This window comes from Acanthaster planci, linkage group LG20 (assembly GCF_054643075.1).
Source record: "Acanthaster planci isolate LZ-2023a linkage group LG20, COTS_SCS, whole genome shotgun sequence".
Lineage (NCBI taxonomy): Eukaryota > Metazoa > Echinodermata > Asteroidea > Valvatida > Acanthasteridae > Acanthaster > Acanthaster planci.
The window spans coordinates 7,993,576-8,014,586 of NC_141796.1; the positions used below are offsets into that span (position 1 = coordinate 7,993,576).

Consider the following 21,011-nt stretch of genomic DNA (forward strand, 5'->3'; position numbering starts at 1 on the left):
TGTCATAGAAACCGCATAAAATAAACTGGATGGAGATGGACTCTAATAAAAAACATGTTTTATTCATTGGGGCTCACTTGAGGAGGCATTTAGATTAATTGAAAACGATGGAAAAGAGCCTTTCTTTTATGAAGTGTATCTTCGGAGATCACATTTACAAGCACAAGCTGATAACACAAATCTGTAAGGTTTTCTCTGAAATTTAACGGTGCGCAGCGTTTGTTGCGTGAGACGCTTTGGCCCGCCTAAGAAAATCTCTGAAGAATACCTGAGATAAAAGGTGCAAACAGGAACTCGTACAGGAAAAACTGTACGAAATTCTTGCTTCGCTGAAGGGAAAGAGCGCCCTAATATTTAACTACGACATCATGTCCTTATCTCAAAACGTAAAACAAATCAAGTTACATTCTTTTACCACGAGAGGGCCGAGCAATTATCTACAAAAATGAGATTTCTCAGTCACATAATGTTTAGAATGTTTGGAACTGGTGTGTGCAAGGATTAAATGTGATATTTGGAAAGTCTGTCCCCAGATGAAAGGACAAATAATTGGAATAATTTATTGGAATGAATATTTGCAATTTTTTTCATTAAAAAACTGGTCGAGGTTGACTTGAAAGAAAATGTTTGCGCTGGACTGATGTCTATGTTCTCATGTGAACCATGTCACTGCTCTGATAATTTACTACCGTTGTCAACATTTTTCTTAGCCTTAATATAGAATACTCATTAACACTTTACCCTGAATAGTCCCGAAGCATGTGCATCAAGGCCCTCGTTAAGATCTCTCGCTAAACTTTTCACGGTCAAAATTTTGGTCAATAAGGACACTTTCAAGGAGCAACTCAGTGGCTTTGCTGGATGTATAGAAATGTGTATGTTTCTGATTTGTCGACTTGTAAGACAGTTACCTAGTTGACTTAATGGTGGTCTATAATTCTATAAGAAGACTTACAAAGCTGTAGCAGGGAGACTGTACAAACTGTTTCCTCCTTTTGCTAACTCGCACAGATAGCTTGTAATTCAGTACGGATTACATATCTTACGTACGACTTACATCTCGCAAGTCCGATTCATCAATCATTAAACGAGTACGTTCGATTTATATCCCACGCATACAACTTGTGTCGTACGTACGACTTTAAAAAAGTCATGCACAGGAGTTATTTATCGTATGTACGACTTACAAACCTGAACCGTTGGGCATCCTGAGTAAGTTGTCTCTGCCAGCCGGGCCTGCAAAAGCAGCACGAACGAGCAAACCATCACCCGTATGCCGTTTGTGTGTTTGTATTTTTCACGATTCCTTGAATTTCACGCTTTACGGCTCGGTGACTTTGCCCCGTGGGATACGCCTAGTTACACATTTTCTACACACGCTGTACTGGAGCTAACGTATCAAAACACACCTTTCCATATGCGCGTCAACATCGCTCTTGGAGGGAATTCGACGGCTGAACGCAACACACACGTGTGTTATAAATGGAGTCGATTTTTGTGTCCGTGAAAGTGAAACGCATGAACGCATCGTTTACGTAAAACACCCCCAAACGTACATAATTATATGGAAAGGCTCCGTGTATTTTTCAAAGGCTATTAGACAGAAGAATCTTTTTTGTATTCGAATGATTATGACCTATGAAACGACTGGTAATTCATTATAGCGAATCGCGTCTTAAATGGCACATATAGTACGTGATTTGCAGGTAATTTCCTGATTGTTAAGTACAGACATGCCATGTTCCCACATGTCCAAGAAAGAGCTCTCCAAAGACATGGTGGGCACGCCGCACACAGCGAAGAGTGTTGGGCAGATTGTAACTGCCGATGTTCGGTTCACACCCGCCCAATACAGCGCCCTCATTAATTCCACATAATTCAGGAAGAACTGTGTGAGGGCGCTACACACGTTTTAGAGAACCCAAGGCCGAGTTCGGGCGGCTTATTCTCGTATGTTCACGAACAGCTTGATTTTTCGTTCTTGGGTCGGCCGCTCGAATGCCGGGAATGTACAATTGGTCATCACTGGTAGTTAGTGACAAGCAACATGGCGGCGTCGATATCGTAGTAAACTATTCGAGAGTTAATGCTTGGACAACCGGGCTGAATTCTGTTCTTTTTAAACAGGAACCTTCACTTCTGTGTCGTGAAAAATAATTAACGTTAATTTCTATTGTCTCCAACTTTTAAAACCATCTCTCTATTTTTTGCAGCTGTTCAAAAATAAAGATTTCACGAGTTTTTCCGTGTGTTCCTGCAAAACCCTGACGAGGAGGTGGTGTGTGATCCTGTACCGAGACAAGTGTTGTTGAGTCGTGTTCCCGCCGTTCGAGCGCGAGAACAAGAAACCCGTGTCAAGAAACACGGAGCCCGAACTCGACCCAGGAATGTACGCACAACTTAATGGGAACTGGCCGCGGCCACTACCGTAGACTAGTGCGTAATTTTCGGTCGTAGGCAACTGATTCGGACACGGCCCAAGGTGCATAATCTGACATTTTGTAAGTAATTTAGGCTGAAAATGGTTGATCTTATCAAGCTAGGTACGATACGAATTGTGCCATGAGAGTTTATAGCCCCCTAACAGTCTCCTCGATCCTGCAATTTTAATATGATTTTACATACACTCTAGGGGTTAGGGTTCCCCTTAAATATTCCTGTTACTAGAGAAAGGCCCATTTATCTACGAAATGGTATCCAAGCTATTGAATTTTAAAATATAGTAATAATTCGGTGATTTTCACGGTAACCTTGCTTTCAAATTAAATTCCATATTCTTCAAATGAAAACCATTTCTTTTAAAAGACCAAATTGCTTTTGACTCCATCATGATTTCAGAACTTGCAATCATTTAATTTATCACAGATCACTTCTGAAGAAGGTCTTTGTACAGTACATGTATATGCTTCCCTATTGATTTATTGAAACTGACAAATTTCCCGATCGGGAAGAGAAATTCGTGCCAAAAATTGACCTAGGCTTTCACTTCCACAGATTTAAAATACATGACGTCCAGTGTAACTCGGTGTACGCAAATGACAAGTTAGACAATTATTTTTTGGTTTAGTCTTCAAGTAAAAGGTGAGGTAAAAAGAGAGCAAAACAAATTTTAGCAAATAACCTGAAAATTAAAATTCTGAAGTCTTATTCAACTTGACAAGAACTGCATCAGGCAAGCGCCATCGACTGAAGGTAGGTGTTAAAATATTTGGACCCTCGTACATCTCTTTCTGACGAAAGAACATGAAGTGAATACAAACGTGCATAAACAAGGTGACTATATACGAACGTTAAAGCCGGAAGTGAAAGGTCGTGATGAAATTCGTTTTTAACCCGTCTTCACACAGTGACTTTCAAAAATACTATTAGAAAAACACAACTTAATTCTGACATAAGTGTTTCTGTAGAACGTGATTGGGTGGTCTGATGTCCTCATGGATCGTGCAAGGGTTCCGGAATCTCGTTGAGTGAACTTTTTTACTCTCGTTCTCGACTGGCTATCAGTTGAAAAAGAGCCACGTTGGTCGGGAGTGTTCATTTTCGTTGGTAGCTACGCGACTGCAACGGGCGTATTTCATAGTCGTTTGTGAACCAGCGAAGTGCAGTTTCTACGTAAGCGGACTGGTCCCCGTCCTTATTATACATATATAGGAACCGGTAGCTGGCTGCGGTCCAACGTGTTCGATTAGCCCAGTCAATTTGGATGCTGAATATTTAAGGTTTTTTAGGCCAAAGCAATGTTTTAACGTGAATTACGTTTGAACTGTAAGATGAATAACGCACAAGTAACTATCCTGCTAATCATCTGTTGATCACAATTTATTTTTTTCAATGGATATCATCGATAAATAATTTTACGGCAATTTATTTCAAATAAGTAGTTATTTTGTTAAAGTTTCAGATAAAACAATTTCTGGTGAAGTAATTTTGGTAACAAAAAAGAAAAGGCAAAATATTCTATAAGCTCCTGCTTGATTTGTGCATTGAGCAGGCATCGTTTCCTTATTAACATAAAACCGGCAGGATTCCTCCGGTTTTATTACCCGCTGCCAGTCCCTGCCTTCGGTCAACGTCATAAGACGTCTGGAGAATATGTACGGGACGGGAACCAGTCTACTGCCAAACGAACCATCGTTGCGACCTCTCTTGGTCGCGCCCGGGGCCTCGCACATATGCCATCTTCAATAGGTCAAATCCAAATAATGGAAAGTCCTTGCGGACAGTTACACCACACTGGCTTTTCTGGTTGTGCATGGCGCTGGAAAACAACTATCTTTTATTTTCAATGAATAGTGTACACACACGTGCCATTGTCAAGCGAATGTAATTGCTGTAAACCTGCTCCTGTGAAATAGAAAATATCACAATAAGATGTCTTTATAGACCACTCGCATTTTGCCTACAACTTGTATTGACGGCCAGAGGTTGCAGAAATATCACCTTTTGATTTGCTTTCGATTTTACTTCAAATTTGTCCAACACGGACATTTGTCCCATTAATTTTCGATAGGGGTGTACTTTCATTTAGTATTTAGTACCACGTGTATTATTATCTCGTGGTCTGAAAAATGCGTAGGATTTTTAACACTTTGCAAATTATTCTTTTACTGTTAATTTTGCACCGACGGCCAACCATAGCTTTACCAGCCACTTGTGGGAAAACACACGCTACATACAATGTATAACAAAAAATACGACTTATGTGTGTGAGCGATTCGCAAATTCTAATCAACTAGGTTTAAGCTTGGAAATAGTGGGTAAAACTTTACTAGTATCACTGTGCTGAGCAAACTTACGACTGTTTTAATTAAGGCCCAAAAATCTTTCAAGTGGGCCACGCTTCACTTACGTCGACAGCCGTCTGCATAGAGCCTCGCACGTACTGAGCGACAAATAAGGAAATCACGTACTGTTTGCTTAAGCGCGAAATGGACGTGTTCGGCTGTATAATTTAGTTATTTAATTACCGCTGAGCACACTCTAGTGGTCAGTAGAACACAGAATGGCGCAATGTGCGAAGGATAATTGAAATCTTAATCCACTGTAAAGTTTGCCTCAATGCAGCAAATTCTGTTTTCGTTTTATTATGAACATATTTTGTTTCATGTTTAAGGGTTTCTTCGAGTAAAAAGATCGACAACAATTGTTGAAGTTATTAATCCCGTTTAATTGAGTAAGATGAGAGTGCGAAGAAACCAAATACAAAGAGTCCGGATAGCTATTTCAGTTGTTGGGATTATTAGTACACTGCTTACTTAACCTACTTGAAACTGCACCGAAAACCCATATAAAGGCTGGGCGTTTGATGCCATTTACTTCTGACTGTTCGACTCAAATCGGAAATTCGAAATGACGAAAGGTGTTGTCTTCTGCGCTGCAGTGCAGCTCTTCCTGGCCGCTTCCCTGCTACTCGCTCATGCGGACGAGGGAACGGCCGAACGCGACGAGGGCGAGCTGGCAAGACGGTTCACTGGGGGCCACATGAGCCCCCAGTTCCTGGCTGGTCACCACGAGGCGGAGAAGTCGACGGGCCAGCTTAAAGAAGAGCGATGGTGCCCTTGGTCCCCTGCGTTGTGCTCCGCCGGTGGCCTGTTTGGGAAAAGGCAGGAACGGGCCGCCAAGAGCTTGAAGGAGGCTGACCAGAGCCCAGAATAGTAGGGAAACCGCGATCGACGACGACAAAATTCACAGGTGGGTAGTGACAAAGTGTCCAAAAATCCAATCCTCCGATCTAGTTTTGCCCAGATAAACCCAGATAAAGGGCAAACGACTCTTCATAAACATTTAAAAAAAGTAATGATTTCATTGTGGTTTTAATTTTGAATAATTTGTTGTTCCAGCCCTTGTCTGCTAAAGATGCAAAATTTGCGCCCTCGTTTTTTTTTTGGGGGGGGATTAATAAGGCAAAAGGTCCTTTTTATTTGTTCTGCTTGAAGAGCCCAATTTTTTCGCGAACAAAACACTTCTATGTTCATGCTCCTTTAACGCGCGCTTGATGCGTACACCCGTGTCCATGCCAAATCATGCAAGCATTTAACAGAGGGCATGGCACCTTTCCATAGCGCGTTAACACTTGAACCAATCGTTGTGTATCCGTCAAAATCGCTCCCAGGGCGATTTTGACGGCAGAACGCAACGGGCACGATTGTCATGTTAATGAGTCGATTTTTGTGTCCGTAAGAGTGAAACGCATGAACGCATCGTGTACGCAACGCACCCCAAGAACGTACATATGAAACGATCAGCTTGAGCTTCACTTATTAGCATTAAATCCATACCACAGAATACGGGTGATTTATTACACTGCGCCTCCAGGAGTTTGTAACGCGTTGGCCAATCACGATGTACGAAATCTGGCTACATAATGCGCGTTTAGAAAGGGTCGACAGATTTCGCGCGTCGTGATTTGTCAATGCGTGGCAAACTCTTGGAGGCGCACTATCCGGTTCGTAAGTGACTTTGTCACAAAGGCGGAGGCGCCCCGATATGCAGGCTTCCGTTGGACGATCGCTGAAGTTGTGCGTTTACCTCCAGTTACATGGTTCCATGTAAACGGCGATCATTGCATGTAACGCTACTTGTAGTGCACGTGTGCAGTGGGCGTGGTTTAAACTGAAGTGACGTCACACTTACGAATTGGATTATGAATCGCTCGTATTAGGTGATACTACTTTCACGTTCCGCAAGAAAAAGCCTTGTTTTATTATCAGTGGTAAGTTGTTGGACCTGGTGATATTGTCTAGAAGAGAATAAAAACTGTCTAGAACAGAAAAAAAAAAAAAACACCGCACTCAACCACACCAGGTTGCCAGCCGAAGTGTTATGCAATTCCTGCTCATCGCCACTGGTTCGCGGCGAATATCTGTCAAGCGATGTTTCCCTTTGAAAGCAGCTCTGTCCGATGGTGGCCAGATTCTTCTTCCTGTTTTGTTGATCACTTTTTGTTAAACGTGGCCGTATCGTAGTACGATCAACGGGGTAACCTCCTGCCGACAAGCTCATGAAAAAGTCACGCCTGACACATTACGATTTTTCTTTCGAATTTTGCAGAACCGAAGCCTTCATCCAGACAACCAGACATCACTCCCAACGTGTGGCAAACGCCCGTTATACCGATTACTTCGAAAGCTAGAAGATTCTCCACGTTACAAGAATCCACAGCCAGAAACTAGTCAACAAATCCAAAAGAGTCTTCCACGAAAGTTCTCAAGAAATTACCATGTTGTTGCATTTAATTAATGGAACAGTAAACATTAATGCTCAAAGGAAATTGAATGTGAACTGCTTATTTCTACTCCATGATAATTATATTCGAATTCCAATACCATAAGTTTAATCCACAAGGCTAAACGCAACTCGACATGCCTGTACATTAGTGCATTAGTACTCGCAATAGGGTGTTTTTGAAAACAGATTCAGCCTTCGTAATATAGAATATACTTCCAACTTTCTTTGAGCATAACTTTATTCCTTACATAAGATGCCCCGAATTTCACGTAGTTTTCTTAGTCATTTTGATCTGCAAATCGCTCCCTCTGTTTGTGTCTGTCAATACAAACCATAAATATAACTGGAAACAGTATCTATTGCAGCAAATGTAGAAAAAAGTGAGGCAGTATTGTAGCTGTCAAGTTGCTTATAGCTTATATCCAGTTAAAAAAACAGTAAACACCATTTTTTAACGAATGGTGCTATGGGTACCACTTCATCTCGTGTTGTTCCTTTGAAAAGGAGAATTAAAGTTAACAAACAAGCAGTCCCAGTTTTTGTTTCTATTTATATATCCGCTGGTATTTTGTGTCGTTACTCAAATTACATTTTGTCGCCAATTTTTATCCCTACGATGATTTGATTTGCTTTGTGTGGTTTAGTGTCTCCAGGAAGCGTTCGCTCCCTTTGATATTTAATAATCTTCGCTTGGATAACGTTTGCCGACAAAATGCATGATGATGTAATTCTTTTTGTGTTTCTCCTGATTTCTTGCATTACTTCACTTTACGGTGGCGCTGATGGGACATCACAAATCGCAAATAGTTTTGCATTAAACATGCAAAAATATTGTGATGGTTCAAATTTCATTGCAACTATACCTTTGCAAAATACTGAAAATATTACAATTTTTGTACACGTCGCAACGTTGCAAAGTTTATATTTGTACTGCCCCTTCCTCTTTTTAAAAAGAAGCTACGAAATTTTCAGTCTTTAGTTCCAGCCTTCCTTGATTTAGATTTGTATGTGTGAGATTGGTTGGGTGCAGTTTGTGGTTGCTAAGTGCGTGAGTCAATGAAGTGCGTAGACTAAAAAAGGGTACCTAACTACAATTTTACGTGCATATGTTAACGAATATATAGAAGGCTTGAACTTAAACATGAAGCCCTCTAGTTTCTTGAATAATAGCTTGGTGAAATGTGCAAACTATGCGATAACCTTAATTCTCGTAAATGATACTTTAAGTACTTGTCTGCAGTCGGACCTTGATGTTTGTTGATGCTAGGTGCTTGCTGTCTTCCCTCTTCTGAGTTATGTTCTCTGTATAAGGTGTACACTATGGCCGTTTCACAACAGTGCGCCACCAATAGTTTGCAACATGTTGGCTAATCACAATGCGACAAATCTGTCAACCCACTGCGCGTTTGGAAAGGGTCGACAGATTTCGTGCGTGGTAATTGGCCAACGTATTGCAAACTCTGGGTGGTGCACTGCTGTGAATGGCCCGTATTGGATAGGATTTTCATCTTGACCTGTCTTTGAACTGCCTTTTCATGACCACAAGACTTTATACTAACTTGCAAGCATTATTTTCAAATAATCTTCCGGCCATTCACGAATGCTACTCACAAAATCATTAGAGACCTGTTCTCTTCCTGAATGATAACGCAGTATTAAGACTTTGGCCTTCGCAGACATCTGTGGCTTAATTACATTCGAGCATCTGTCGTCACTAAGCCCAAAATGAGCATCCCTGAAAAATGTGTCATCTTACTCTACCTGTAGTCCTCTGTCGGTCCGGAGCATAGACACGCTCAGAGCGGATAAATTCCAGTTCCGTCGCCAACTTATACCCGGAACGGACTGTAAAGCGAATACATTCGTCGAATTCAACCATGTTTAAATTAGCGTTGGCCATCGCATTTCAGCAGAGTGATTGACAGTTTCTGATCTCAGATTCACATGATCACGTTTCATCTGAATTTGTACATGTACGGTTACTTTAGCTTTCCGGCTTGGGATGAGTGGTTCAAGAAATTTCAGTCTCACGTCAACGATGCAACGTAGCCAGACGAGTAGGTTGAACAAGAATACATTCTGGGAAATGGTTCGGTGGCATGTCACAGTATTTCAATAGTTATGGTCACTTTTCATTTTCTTGGTAGCTGTCGCTCAACAGGGGAAATAAACGCATGCGTGCCGATTCATGTACTTTCATGCCTGGTCAAAGTGTTACAATGATACGTCAAATCCAACGTAAACACCATACCGATTCAAGAAGGCCGTGTTTTCAATAGATTTTAGTGTTAAGGTTGTCCAGGCGCATCTCAAGCGTGTAGACAATGTTGTGAGCTAACTAAAATTAAGAACAATGAATAACAATAGGTAAAATAATTAAAAATGAAATATCGAAAAACCTAATGAAATAAAAAAATAACTAAATAAAATGATAAAGAAAAAATACAGAATGAAAAATAAAACAAAATTAGATTTAAATATAAATAAACAAAATAAAACTAAAAATAAAAAATAGAGAAATGGAAATAAAATACAAACAGGAAAACACAAATAATCAATTTGAGGCAAAATAAATTGCAGCTTCAAGTAATTTATCATCACGGGACATTGGATGATCCTTGTCACTAAGTGGGTCAGTAGTGGTCACTCGCGGTTGTTAGAACGATGATTTAATGCCTTTAACTATTTACTGGCGTGACCTTAAGATGCTAGTAGCTTTGGAGTGAACTCCTAGTCAATTTTGCTTGAGCAGCTGTGGCGTTTGTTTAGAGAAGAGATAAATCTGTCTGTTTTTTGCAAAAGCAACTTTACTTTACTAGAGTATGATACCCAGTTTCGATTGCACCAGGCGCGTTTGCCGTCGCGCTCTTGGACAACTATTGATGCCGAACTCTGGCTGATGCTGCTTGGTGCAAACTTTTTGTCGCTACAGCAACGCGAGCGTGCCCCCTCCACTGCCGCCAACCCCTGGTCCGATTTCGGGCCTTGTCGACACCCTGTCGCCGGCGGTGGTCAACCCACATGTAACGATTTCAACCGCGGTCAATGCAATCTCACCATCTGTCGCTTTGCGCATCGCTGCTCCACCTGCAGAGCATTTGGCCACCACGCAACCCCTTGTCTGGGAAACCCCCAGTCTCGCGTCGTTGCACGGGTGCCAGCAGCTGGCGCCAATCTTGGTAAAACTATTAAAGTAGTATGCTCTTTTTTTGCGCGTTTATCCCAATACTCAGGACTCCCACATTTTGCAAGAAGGTTTTTTGCACGGTTTTCGCATAGGTTATTCAGGACCCGTTAGTACGTGTGCTCGTAATTCTGAATTTGCTCACAAACATCCCAACAATCAGCAGTCAAAAATTGATCGTGAAGTTGCTTTGGGTCGCGTTGCTGGCCCGTTTTTGTCCCAGCCTCTTCCTCCTTTCTGTTGTTCACCTGTGGGCCTGGTGCCCAAAGAGACTCCGGGTGAATTTAGGTTAATCCATAATTTGCCATCCCTATCAGCAATTCTGTGAATGATTTCATTGATCCCGCAGACAGCACCGTTTCATACACGAGTTTTGATGAGGCAATAACTATGATTGCAGGTTTACCACGAAGTGCCCTGATGGCCAAGTCGGATATTAAATCAGCCTTTCGTTTACTTCCCGTCCATCCACGCGATTTTGATTTGCTTGGTTTTTCCCATAACGGCCAATTTCTATTTCGATAACTGCATGCCTATGGGCCGTGCAATATCCTGTATTACGTTTGAGCGGTTCAGTACTTTCCTGGAGTACTGTACTCGTAAGGTGGCAGAATCCCCTCACGTTGTCCATTATCTGGATGATTTCCTCTTCGTTGGACTAGTCATACCGAGTGCGCACAGCATTGAAATTGCTGTCCAATCACAGCGTTTGATATTGATAACTAAGGATGGTTGGCACCAAAGATATTGTATACTGGAGTAAATCCTTGTTAATTTGTTCATAAGAATTGGGTAATTTTGCATTCTGTCATTTGTAATTGCCGTTTGAACCTTCATATCGAAGGCTTTGTACCGCACAGGTACATTCCAAAATGATTTACTGCTCCATCTGCTTTGGGTGGAAACAATCGCTGATTGCCACAGTACCAGTTCTTTGTCTAATTGCAGTTCTGCGTCACCGGCTTAGGGCGGGAACAATCTCCGTAATTTTTGCTGAATAGCAATACTTTGCCTCATGGCAATGTAAGTTATTTACAGTTCCGCGTCACCGGTTTCAGGCGGGAACAACCTTAACTGTGTGTCACAGACCTTTTTATTTTGTACATTCCTTTTTCCCTCTTACCTGTAGGAAAATGGTTGAATCTAAACTTTACTTTCCTTTACCCCTGAAAAATGGTCAATTCCAAAGTTTTCTCACCTGTAGTATTCCATTGAGTTTCACATCCAATTTCCTTTTGGCCATGACGAGAAAACGAGATCGGTGAAGGAGCTGTCACCGCAATAACGATAGCAAGTTGATGAATACCCGTACAAAATTTAAGTTATAATCTTTAATTAATTTTTTTTTAATTTATCAATCGACAACGTATCTCTGCGATGACAACTTTGTCTATGGCTTCGCACGCAACGAGATGAAATGGTGAAGAAATCACGTACAATAATTTGCCTAGGTGCAGAGGGTTCGTGGCCGACGCGTTCCTTATATATTTGAGATCACCCCCTCCCCCAATTTTGGTAGATCTACCCTGAAACGAACTCTCCATACGCCCGCTCAGAAATTGCACAATGCTTTCATTACAACTAGAGCCTTCTGTGGATCGTGATGCTTACCCAAGGCAGCGCGTGTATCACCATTATACACGTAATTATTAAAATAATAATTTGTCTTCATGGTATTTGCATTGGCCCTGTTTAGGGAAGATATTATTGCTAGAGCCGCTTAATTTGCCAGCTCTGTTGCTATCAACATTTTCGAATCTCTGCTGGGAGGTAACAGTTGATCCCATTGGTTAAAACACCTGTTAGGCAATAGCGAGGTGGTCAGTAGTAAAATACCACACACCCTTTAATAAGATATCCCGACTCCCCTTTTTGGTTGCTCAAAAGTAATAGTTGCCTTCAGTTCCACATCGTGGAGTTCTGCGAGCTGCTGTACAGGTGGTTGAAATCGCTCTAATTTGTCTCAAGAAAAGATATATTTTGTCATTGTGGCTTTAAAATTTGTGTTTTGTGGAACACAATCTTGCTGTCGTTTTATTTAGGATGTGTAGATGCTAGACCTTGTGTTCTCCAGTTCCTAGACACCATTGCCTAAATGCTACACACCGTCCATCAGGACTAAAAACAGGATTCAAAAGTGTTTGCCGACTGGTAGCAAGAAAGTGTTCAGACAGGTTTTTTAATTGCTATGGCTATACACAGTTGTTGAAGGGATCCGAAGTCATGAGCATTTTGAGATGATCACTGTGGCAGGACGCAGACTTCCTGGATTTTTAGGAGGATGCCATCCTGCTCCGAATCATAATTGGATGCGGACTTATCAAGTTTAAGAAGAGGACATCGCTTTTTGCCAGCAGTCGTCAAACTCCCAGTGGATCAGGCCACTTGCGGAACGATATGCCAGGGTTTAGCAACTTAAAGTTTACCCCTCGAATACAGTAGTGACTTGACGTTTTAAGAAAAACTTATAACGGAAGTGAAAGTAGCAAATATAGCAACCTTGCATTTTACGTCATACTTATATGGCTGTTTAGATATCAAACATTGGCTCACGGACACGCACAATTTCATAAGCTTAAATAAATAAGGAAAATTGATGTGTATATTTTTACCACCTGAGTGTGGTTTCCAAGTTCTGTTCCGATTTTATTGTGAACTGCACGCACATTCCAGAAGTGGTTGAAGCTCTTTGTGTTGGAAATGTTTGCCCTGAAGTCCGTCTTTTTATTCATCTATCGAATTGCTTGAAACTAAGCCAAAAAACCCATATAAAGGCGCGGCGTTTCCTTATGCGTAGGACGTTCGCTCAACATCTGTTTGTTTTGACAATGGCGAAGGGCTTTGTTTTATGTGTTGCAGTCTGCTTATTTCTGACAGCTTCGCTGCTATTCGCTCGCGCTGAGGACAACGATTTGGTTAACAAATTCGAAGCTGTCGCCAAGTTAGCAGCCAGGCGAGCCCTGGGCCGTCTGAGCCCCGGGGCCTTGGCGAGTCTTCAGGAGGCGAAGAAGTCGGAGGACCTGCTCGAATCCGAGCGTGAAGATGACTGTCCGTGGCCCCCTGCGCTGTGTAAAGATGGTGGCATGCATGGAAAAAGAACAGTGCGTGAAGCCATCGAAGAGGTTCAGCAAGCCCCTGAATAGCACCAATCTTGTACGATTAACGAGGACTGACCAACTAAGGTGCGTATGGCCAAAATTATATAATACAACCCTTAAGCTTACCAATAGGCCTACTGCACTTTCGCTTTATTACTAACGTACATACAGCGGTACTTTACACAAATGTCTAAACCAGAAGTATAGCTAGGGAAGGTAAAACAATTACTTGTAAAATTCATGTAATCACACCTGCACATAATTGTGTAAAGATGTCAAAGAAGAGAAGGGTGAACTAAGCCGATCAAATTGGATTACATACGAGTCTCCTTATCTGGCATACCTTGACTTTCTGAAGCTTTTGTCACCCAGAATATTTTTGGGAAAGTGATGCACTAAAACCCGCCCAGCCCAGTTTGACACGATCAACCCCAAAGAAAAGGAAAAACAGTTGGGGCAAAATGTAACCAATTTAAAAAAAGGCCCAATATTTGTCAAACTCTGATTAGCATTACATCGTTGAAACAATATTAGAAAAGGGTGAGATCAAGTCTGGGTTCAACCTCGTATATAACTCGTTATAAAAGTTGAAATGTTGAAGATGAGCGTGTTGAAAGTCCGTCGGCGAGCTTGGGATTGGGTCCATTTTGGTTGCTGAAAAACTAGGGTCAACACCGCCACACAAGCATCGTGTCGTGGGCGCCGACCTATACAGTCGTGCATGCAGGGAATTAATGCACTAAGTGTGAGACTGCACCGCCTATTTAAATATTGGTCACGATGTTGAAGCCTGGTTTCCCCATGGGGCTAACATGCCCGCCTCACTTCTCTCTGGAGTAAGGGCAGCCTTTTTGAGTTGGCGGAACCCACAGGACACATTCAGCTTGGTATAACATCTATCTATACAAACAATATACTGGTCTGCTTGAAATGTTGTAAGACAGAAGCCAAAGATACAACCTTCAGCTGAAGGCCTATCATAGGTGATTTGTATTTAAATAGAAGGGATTTTCAGGTGTGCTCCCTCTTTGACGTGTCGAAAAAAAAATCAATGTTTTTATTTAGATTTCTGTTACACTCTCAAGTTGGTATCAAATGGAAATGTGGCTTTGATTAGTAAAATACACTTGAAAATTCAGTACTAGATGAAAGAAAATCTGTTGATAAAATGTGTGTCCACACCTGTTTTGCTGCGTGCCCAATTGTGAGTAAAAATTATTACAAAAGCCAAAAGTAATTGGTATCAGTTAATAATGTCCATTTACTGTCATTGTAGCAAATCACCAAGGTGGCAAGCAATCTTTGTCTCTGAATCATTACCTTTGTGTAAAAGATCGATAAGCGTATCAGCATCACTCTCTACATCACCTGTTTATAAAGAGTGTTCATTGCAATCAAGAACAATCTAGCAGTAATCAACTCTCAGAATTTTACTTTGTAGTAAATTGAAGTCAGAAGGGGCTATTTTGAGAGACACGGTTTATGCATTATAGGCCTAATTTTAAAGCGTTTCATTGTTCTCGAAAAAAAAATCGTGAAAAACAAAACTTAAAAATTGAGATATACCTAGACCGTAATGGAACTTACGTTAAAGACTATACTATCAGAATTCAGTCTCACTGTGATGGAAACTTTACGTGTAACACTAATTCTGCTTTGTTATTTTTCCCATTGGAAAGTACTCATCTCAAATATTCGTCTCTGAAGTGTTTTCGGCCTCCTGGGGCGTGAGGCAGATATCTGTTTGATTTTTCCGCCTCGGAAAGCGAAATACTCAACTTCTGAGGCCAGAATACTGGCCCACCTATACTGTGAAATCAACAATTGGCCAAACGTGTGTACACGTACCAAAAGCGACGTGTGCTCGTGATTGCGAATTATAACATCTTTCTATGAGAGGATGTCATCTCGAAATCACGTGAAAAGACAGTGTGGGCTTACATGTACGTTATTAGTGGTTAGTGGGGGGGGGGGGGCTCAGCTCATCATCTTGTTCACACACGGTGATTTTTTTCTCTAGAAGCGAAAAATTAATATCAGTGGCCATGCAAGGCAGAACACACGTTAGAAACGTTTTGAGAAAATAGCCTCGAATGACTTTGTGCCCAGCCGAGGCTGATATAACTCTTGTGTTCATGAGGTGGGCTTGTTGGGAACATCAACTTTTCTGGACAATCAAAGATACACAGTAGATACACGTGAATGCTGTTGGCTTAAAAACTGCCATGGTTGCGCCGAGGGAACCAGAGCACTGCATAAATGCTTTGCATACAGGAAATTGTCGTGGTGCTGTAAAGCGCATAGCTTTCTTCTGTTAAGACTTTCTAGTCTTCCACGCTGTATAGTCTTCTGGGTACAGCCGAAAACCATTACATTGAATCAGGGAAGAATTTCATATAACGCAGTATTACAAGCTTCCATACATAGATGAAGTGCTAGATTGTGTTCGAAGAAAACCTATAGAAATTTTGCATACCTAAGTGTACCATACATCTTCAAAGCACATCATGCACGGTTGGTTTTTGCGTTTTGATTTCCGCAGAGCCCGTGCAAGACTCAGACGCACTTGCATTATTTCCAACCGACATCGCCGATGCTGACATCCATACTACAGAGGGGCCCGTCTACACCACCACGGAGTAGTCAACACATTGGACGGCGATTCGCATGAAAGATTCCGAAATCTGATAATAAATAAACTTACACTTTGATTCGAATAGGCCAAGCATATTGTGCGGAACAACAGACCATAACCATGGAGACATTGCTAACTTAAACATAATCTTTAGGTTATTTTCAAAAGTATGTAAATTATTTAGTCGAATATCGTGTTGCCACTTTTCTTCGCACAAATACTGAGATTTTTGTGTTTTATCCATACCTGAATGTCTCGATCAAGTGATTATCACATTTTGCGGTTAATACACTTCGAATACTACGACGTAACGGTCCAAAAGCTGTTCTGTTTCGAACTGAGGAGTACACCTTCCTGTTTTATTGTGTCCACATTTGGGCTCCAAGAACGTCGTCAAAGTATAACGCCAAATTTTTCTCAGCAGAAAATTGACATTTTGACACTAGTTCCCTCTCCATGTAAAAAAAAATTCAAATAAAACTTACCAGCAGAAAAATGGGGTGATCAGATTGACTTTTTTGGCGCAAGAGAATGTGTTTTACTCAGGCTTACTTATTATTCTAATCACATAATTAACTATTAAGGATTTTGAATGTTGGCAACATTTTGCGGGTAAAGTAGCAGCCTTCATCTGAGGTTCCTGCGCTCAAGGCATGTATGATTCTATGTCGCTTGCTGTATTTTTAAAAAATATGCATTTGTAAAGCACCAGAGTAATTATGTGTGGTTATTGGAATAGCTGCTTTGCTCGGTTATTCTTATTCATTACCTGAATATTGAGCATGCGCTGCAGCCCAAAGATGGCTCATCGTTATACTTGAATCACGATCTCGCGTGATAACAATTAAAGACAGCAAGACTTCATTGTTACTGAATATAGCCGCTTTCGTGTTTAGTATCTGCAGTATGAAAGGTTTTTCCCTGTCACTTCGGCCAAATTATCTACATCTAATTACTGTCCATTATTTGACGTTTTTATTTTTCCAAGAGACGCCCAATCGCAAGGAGGGTTCGTGTGGTCATTTAAAAAGTGTTTATTGCGTGCGGTCTCCACGTCCGCGCCTTGTTCATTCCTCCATTTACCTTCAAGGTTATCGGTTTTATAGGGGGGTTTAGCCAAATCACATGCACAAATCGGTGGACAAGTTGGTTGGGAAAGGGCACGCAGTGAAACACAATAATAGATATTGTCGTCCATCGCACCAGAGAGGATGGAGGCCTTAGCGTGGATTCTAATTGTGTCAGCGTTGGCAGGTAGGCGTCAGCACTTAATTCGTTTCAAAACGCCAATCTGAGAAAGTGTGGAAAGGATTGTAGTCGTAACGGTGGTCTGCGAACGGCAATCTCTATACTCTCTTTTCTCAGGCGCCTAGTGTAGTTCGACATACCTTGTGAAGTTAGGATTAAATAATTCAAATCTATCTCTAATAGGCTAAATAGAGTGCAGTAGACCAGGAATTCGCCAGAATGCAACAACAAATTAATTGTAATCAATGTTTTAACACCCGAGGCTAATTTCTGTAGCGTCGTTTTCATTTAGAAGCAGATTAAAACAAAAGTTCATTCTCTGTTTTGCACCCAAATCGTTTATGACATAGGTCTCCCCGTTTTTTTTATACCTTCAGTTTCTGCTGTTGGATTGCCTTTTAGTAGACTCTAAAAATTAGTTTCAAGGTAGCAAAGTGTAACGCAATAACTATCCTGTGTTTTTGCTGCTTGCAAAGAGGTGGTAACGACAACTTTGCTTTATTATTATTGCCAAACCCCGATAAGTGTTGGTTTCCGGTCGTCACGTTTGCTACATTGGATCCGATCGCAACACGCAACCTGGTACCCCGACGCTCCGGTTCTTGACGCACGAAAATCCATGTGAATGTTTCACCATCCGCCTCGCTGGAATGACTGTTTCCGCTTCACCATACTCCGAGGCTCGCTACTATCTGGACGAGCTTATCCTGAGCTCGGATCCTGCCGAAATTCAGACCTACTTCGACTGTTCGCCTAGAGGTAATTTCTTTCAATTATTCCAGTTTAAGAATGATAGTACAACAAACTTACTTTTCAACGAATCCAATTAGGTTTCAGATTTCTCAAAGGCAAAAGAAGAATCAAGAAAGTTGACGATATGGTTCCCAACTGATCGGGTTACAACTTTAAGAACCTAAAGTAGCAGTCCACACGTCATTTTGTCAGCATTACTGGCATATGCATAACGTTCAAATTACAAACACGGCGAAAGCAACACAACAAATTCAGCAGAGGTGGATGTGACAGTCTTGGACGACTCTCACTGTATGCTCAAAATTCAAACGAGGGATAACCGTATTTTGAAGTGCCTGAGCGCTGACCATAGAAATGACTTCATCGTTCAATTTTTACCAACAGTTCAAAGTTCGAGTCCAGAAGCCTCAGATCGAGGGGATGGTGCCACGTCCGACGTTCCGCTTGTTGATCCAAAGGATAGTTTCAAGCTGGACGATCGGGATAGACGAGAGGAGGAAGACTCTTCGGACGAGGATGACTAGCCTCCGTGGCTAGGACGGTTATTGTAGCCAAGGTAGGTATGAAAGGGAAATACCTCACCACGACACACCGCCGCCTACTCAATGCAATACTGCAAAACTGTGCTTTATAAAGCACAGGCTTACTCGAATGAAGTAAATCACTATACAGAGGACTGTACAGGTGAAAAGATGACTCGCTTTTCAAGATGGCCAGCCGACCCCGGCAAGCTCGGTGGTCGAGTAGTTAAGACGTCTGCACTCGTAAGCAGGAGGTCGTGGGTTCGAGTCCCACCCGAGTAAGCTTGTGACTTTTTCGCAAGTTCTCGGACAAGCACTGAAAGCACTGACAAGCAATGAAAATAATATGTACGTTGGGTAAGGGCAAACCCCGTTATATTAATTCAGATAACTCTCATAAAATAACAGTTTCACGATCGTCATCACATTGTAGCGATGTCTGTCGTGGCACATGGTCAGCTTTTAGAAAAAAGTATTATCTAAGGTATAGGCAACAGCATGCACCTATAGTTCGTAACACTTCAATAACACCTTAAGCAGTGTTCATTGGACGATGAAAAAATGGCCAATGAAAGCGAATAGAAAATAGTTTTCATTTGACCTCACTCTGAACGTGTTATGTTTTCTCTCGTGGTTGTCTTTGCTTTTATGTGAAATGTATTGACCTAGGTTACATATTCCCATAATAATGTGCTGAACCAGAACCTATGTTTCGACGGAGAGGGCCAAAAATGTTTTCCGCGGGGGTCCCAAACATAGGATTGCTTTCTATAGCCTATGTATTAAAATTGAAACGGCCTTTCGGAGAGGTTTGGCTACCTTTTGGACATATTTACACGCTTTGCGAAGGAAGGGAAATAAAAGCGCCTGCCCTTCCTTATATTTCAAAACTGGACCCACCAATGATGACAGTGAATCATTATCACCCATAGGATTGCGTTCCGCCAGGAAATTATACTGTTGACTTTCTCACTCTACTCATTGAAATGTCTTCAATATCGCGCGATAATTTTGTTTTTTCCATTTTTGAGATCAAAAATTTAAATTAAGTGAGTCTCTTCGCGCGGCTGTTTCAGTTCGAAGAAAGTTTCGATTTTTTTTTTCAAAATTATCCAAATTGTGGATTGTGCTTTAAGTTTTCACTCTCAGTATCTGTCAGCAGCTTGTAGTCGAGTTTACCACCAGACTTTCTTTCACGGTTCCGATCACAAGTCCTCTAATTCACAAAAGCAGCTGCAAACTAACTGCACTGACGACGACAAAGGAAAGTTTCTGTTACCATATAATGTAGCGTGTGACTATCCTGTGACTTGACTTATTGCGACTGGCCGAATACAGGCGTTTCACAAGTCAGAGTGCACTTCCAAGAGTTTGCAACGCACTGGCCAATCAAAATTCTCACAATCTGTCGACCCAATGCGCGTTTGGAAAGGGTCGACAGATTTCGCACACTGGGATTGGCCAACGCGTTGCAAATTCTTGGAGGCACCAGCCTGTGAATCGCCTGTGAAGGACTTTTGATGGATTTACAGGAACTAGTCACGGACTAGACTACAACATCAATTACACCAGCCGTTCATTTTCCTTTTTATCTGTAAGGTTCCTTCCCTTCCCCTTAGTGTTGCCGATATTCAAATCTGGGTTTGATACGCTTTTGTTCCAGGTATACCTAACCCTAGCACCACGGTAACACCCCTGTTTGAGAGTATGATCACCACAGGAGTTTGTGTTGGAACGAGATATTGCATGGAACACTGTTGCTTGAGTGTCTCCTTTCTGATGAATTTAACATCTGCAGCCCACGACTCACTGCATATAGAAACAATGAAGTTATTAAAGGAGAGTATAATTTACAGTTTACTGTAATGTCGCAAAGAAGACAGGTAGTTCCAATTAAACAGGGTATTTTGCTGTTATTGTTATTTGTGTTTTTCTAGTTTTTTATGCGCTTTGCATCATTCTGGGACACAGGTTTTTCGGCCACCTTCAAGATGACATCTGCTCAGAATGATTAGTATAGGCCTATAAAGAGCACTTTGGCCCATTTGCAAAGCACACTGTCATGCTTGGGATTGTTCTGGTGATAGCGATCACAATAGCTATTTGTAAGTAACATTTGTACCCGACACATGAAACATTGACATGGGCGTCCCTAGGAAGGGGAGGGTTAGCTCTTCCGAATGGGGGAAGATAGTAACAAAAGTAGCAGCAGTAATAAAATAAAAAAATAATAAAACTTAAGATAAAATCAACTGTCAGTTGTTTGGAAGTATTTTTATTGGTGATTTTCACCCCAGTACCCCCCCCCCATTTCGTCCCTTTTTGGTTCTTGCCCTTTTTAAAAT

General features: G+C 41.5%; 2 protein-coding genes across 2 annotated transcripts; both read left to right on the forward strand.

Annotated features, from left to right (window-relative positions):
• Nucleotides 1-5,306: 5,306 nt before the first annotated feature.
• LOC110974928 (uncharacterized) lies at nucleotides 5,307-7,756 on the forward strand. Its single transcript, XM_087130873.1, has 2 exons — nucleotides 5,307-5,691; nucleotides 7,051-7,756. The coding sequence occupies exon 1, from the start codon at nucleotides 5,350-5,352 to the stop codon at nucleotides 5,653-5,655; it is 306 nt and encodes a 101-aa protein (XP_086986999.1). The 5' UTR covers nucleotides 5,307-5,349; the 3' UTR covers nucleotides 5,656-5,691; nucleotides 7,051-7,756.
• Nucleotides 7,757-13,166: 5,410 nt separating this feature from the next.
• Nucleotides 13,167-20,875, forward strand: LOC110974926 (uncharacterized). Its single transcript, XM_087130851.1, has 5 exons — nucleotides 13,167-13,593; nucleotides 16,052-17,398; nucleotides 17,918-18,151; nucleotides 18,530-18,701; nucleotides 20,330-20,875. Exons 2-4 carry the CDS (start codon nucleotides 17,356-17,358, stop codon nucleotides 18,667-18,669), a joined length of 417 nt encoding a protein of 138 aa, XP_086986977.1. The 5' UTR covers nucleotides 13,167-13,593; nucleotides 16,052-17,355; the 3' UTR covers nucleotides 18,670-18,701; nucleotides 20,330-20,875.
• The last annotated feature ends 136 nt before the right edge of the window (nucleotides 20,876-21,011 follow it).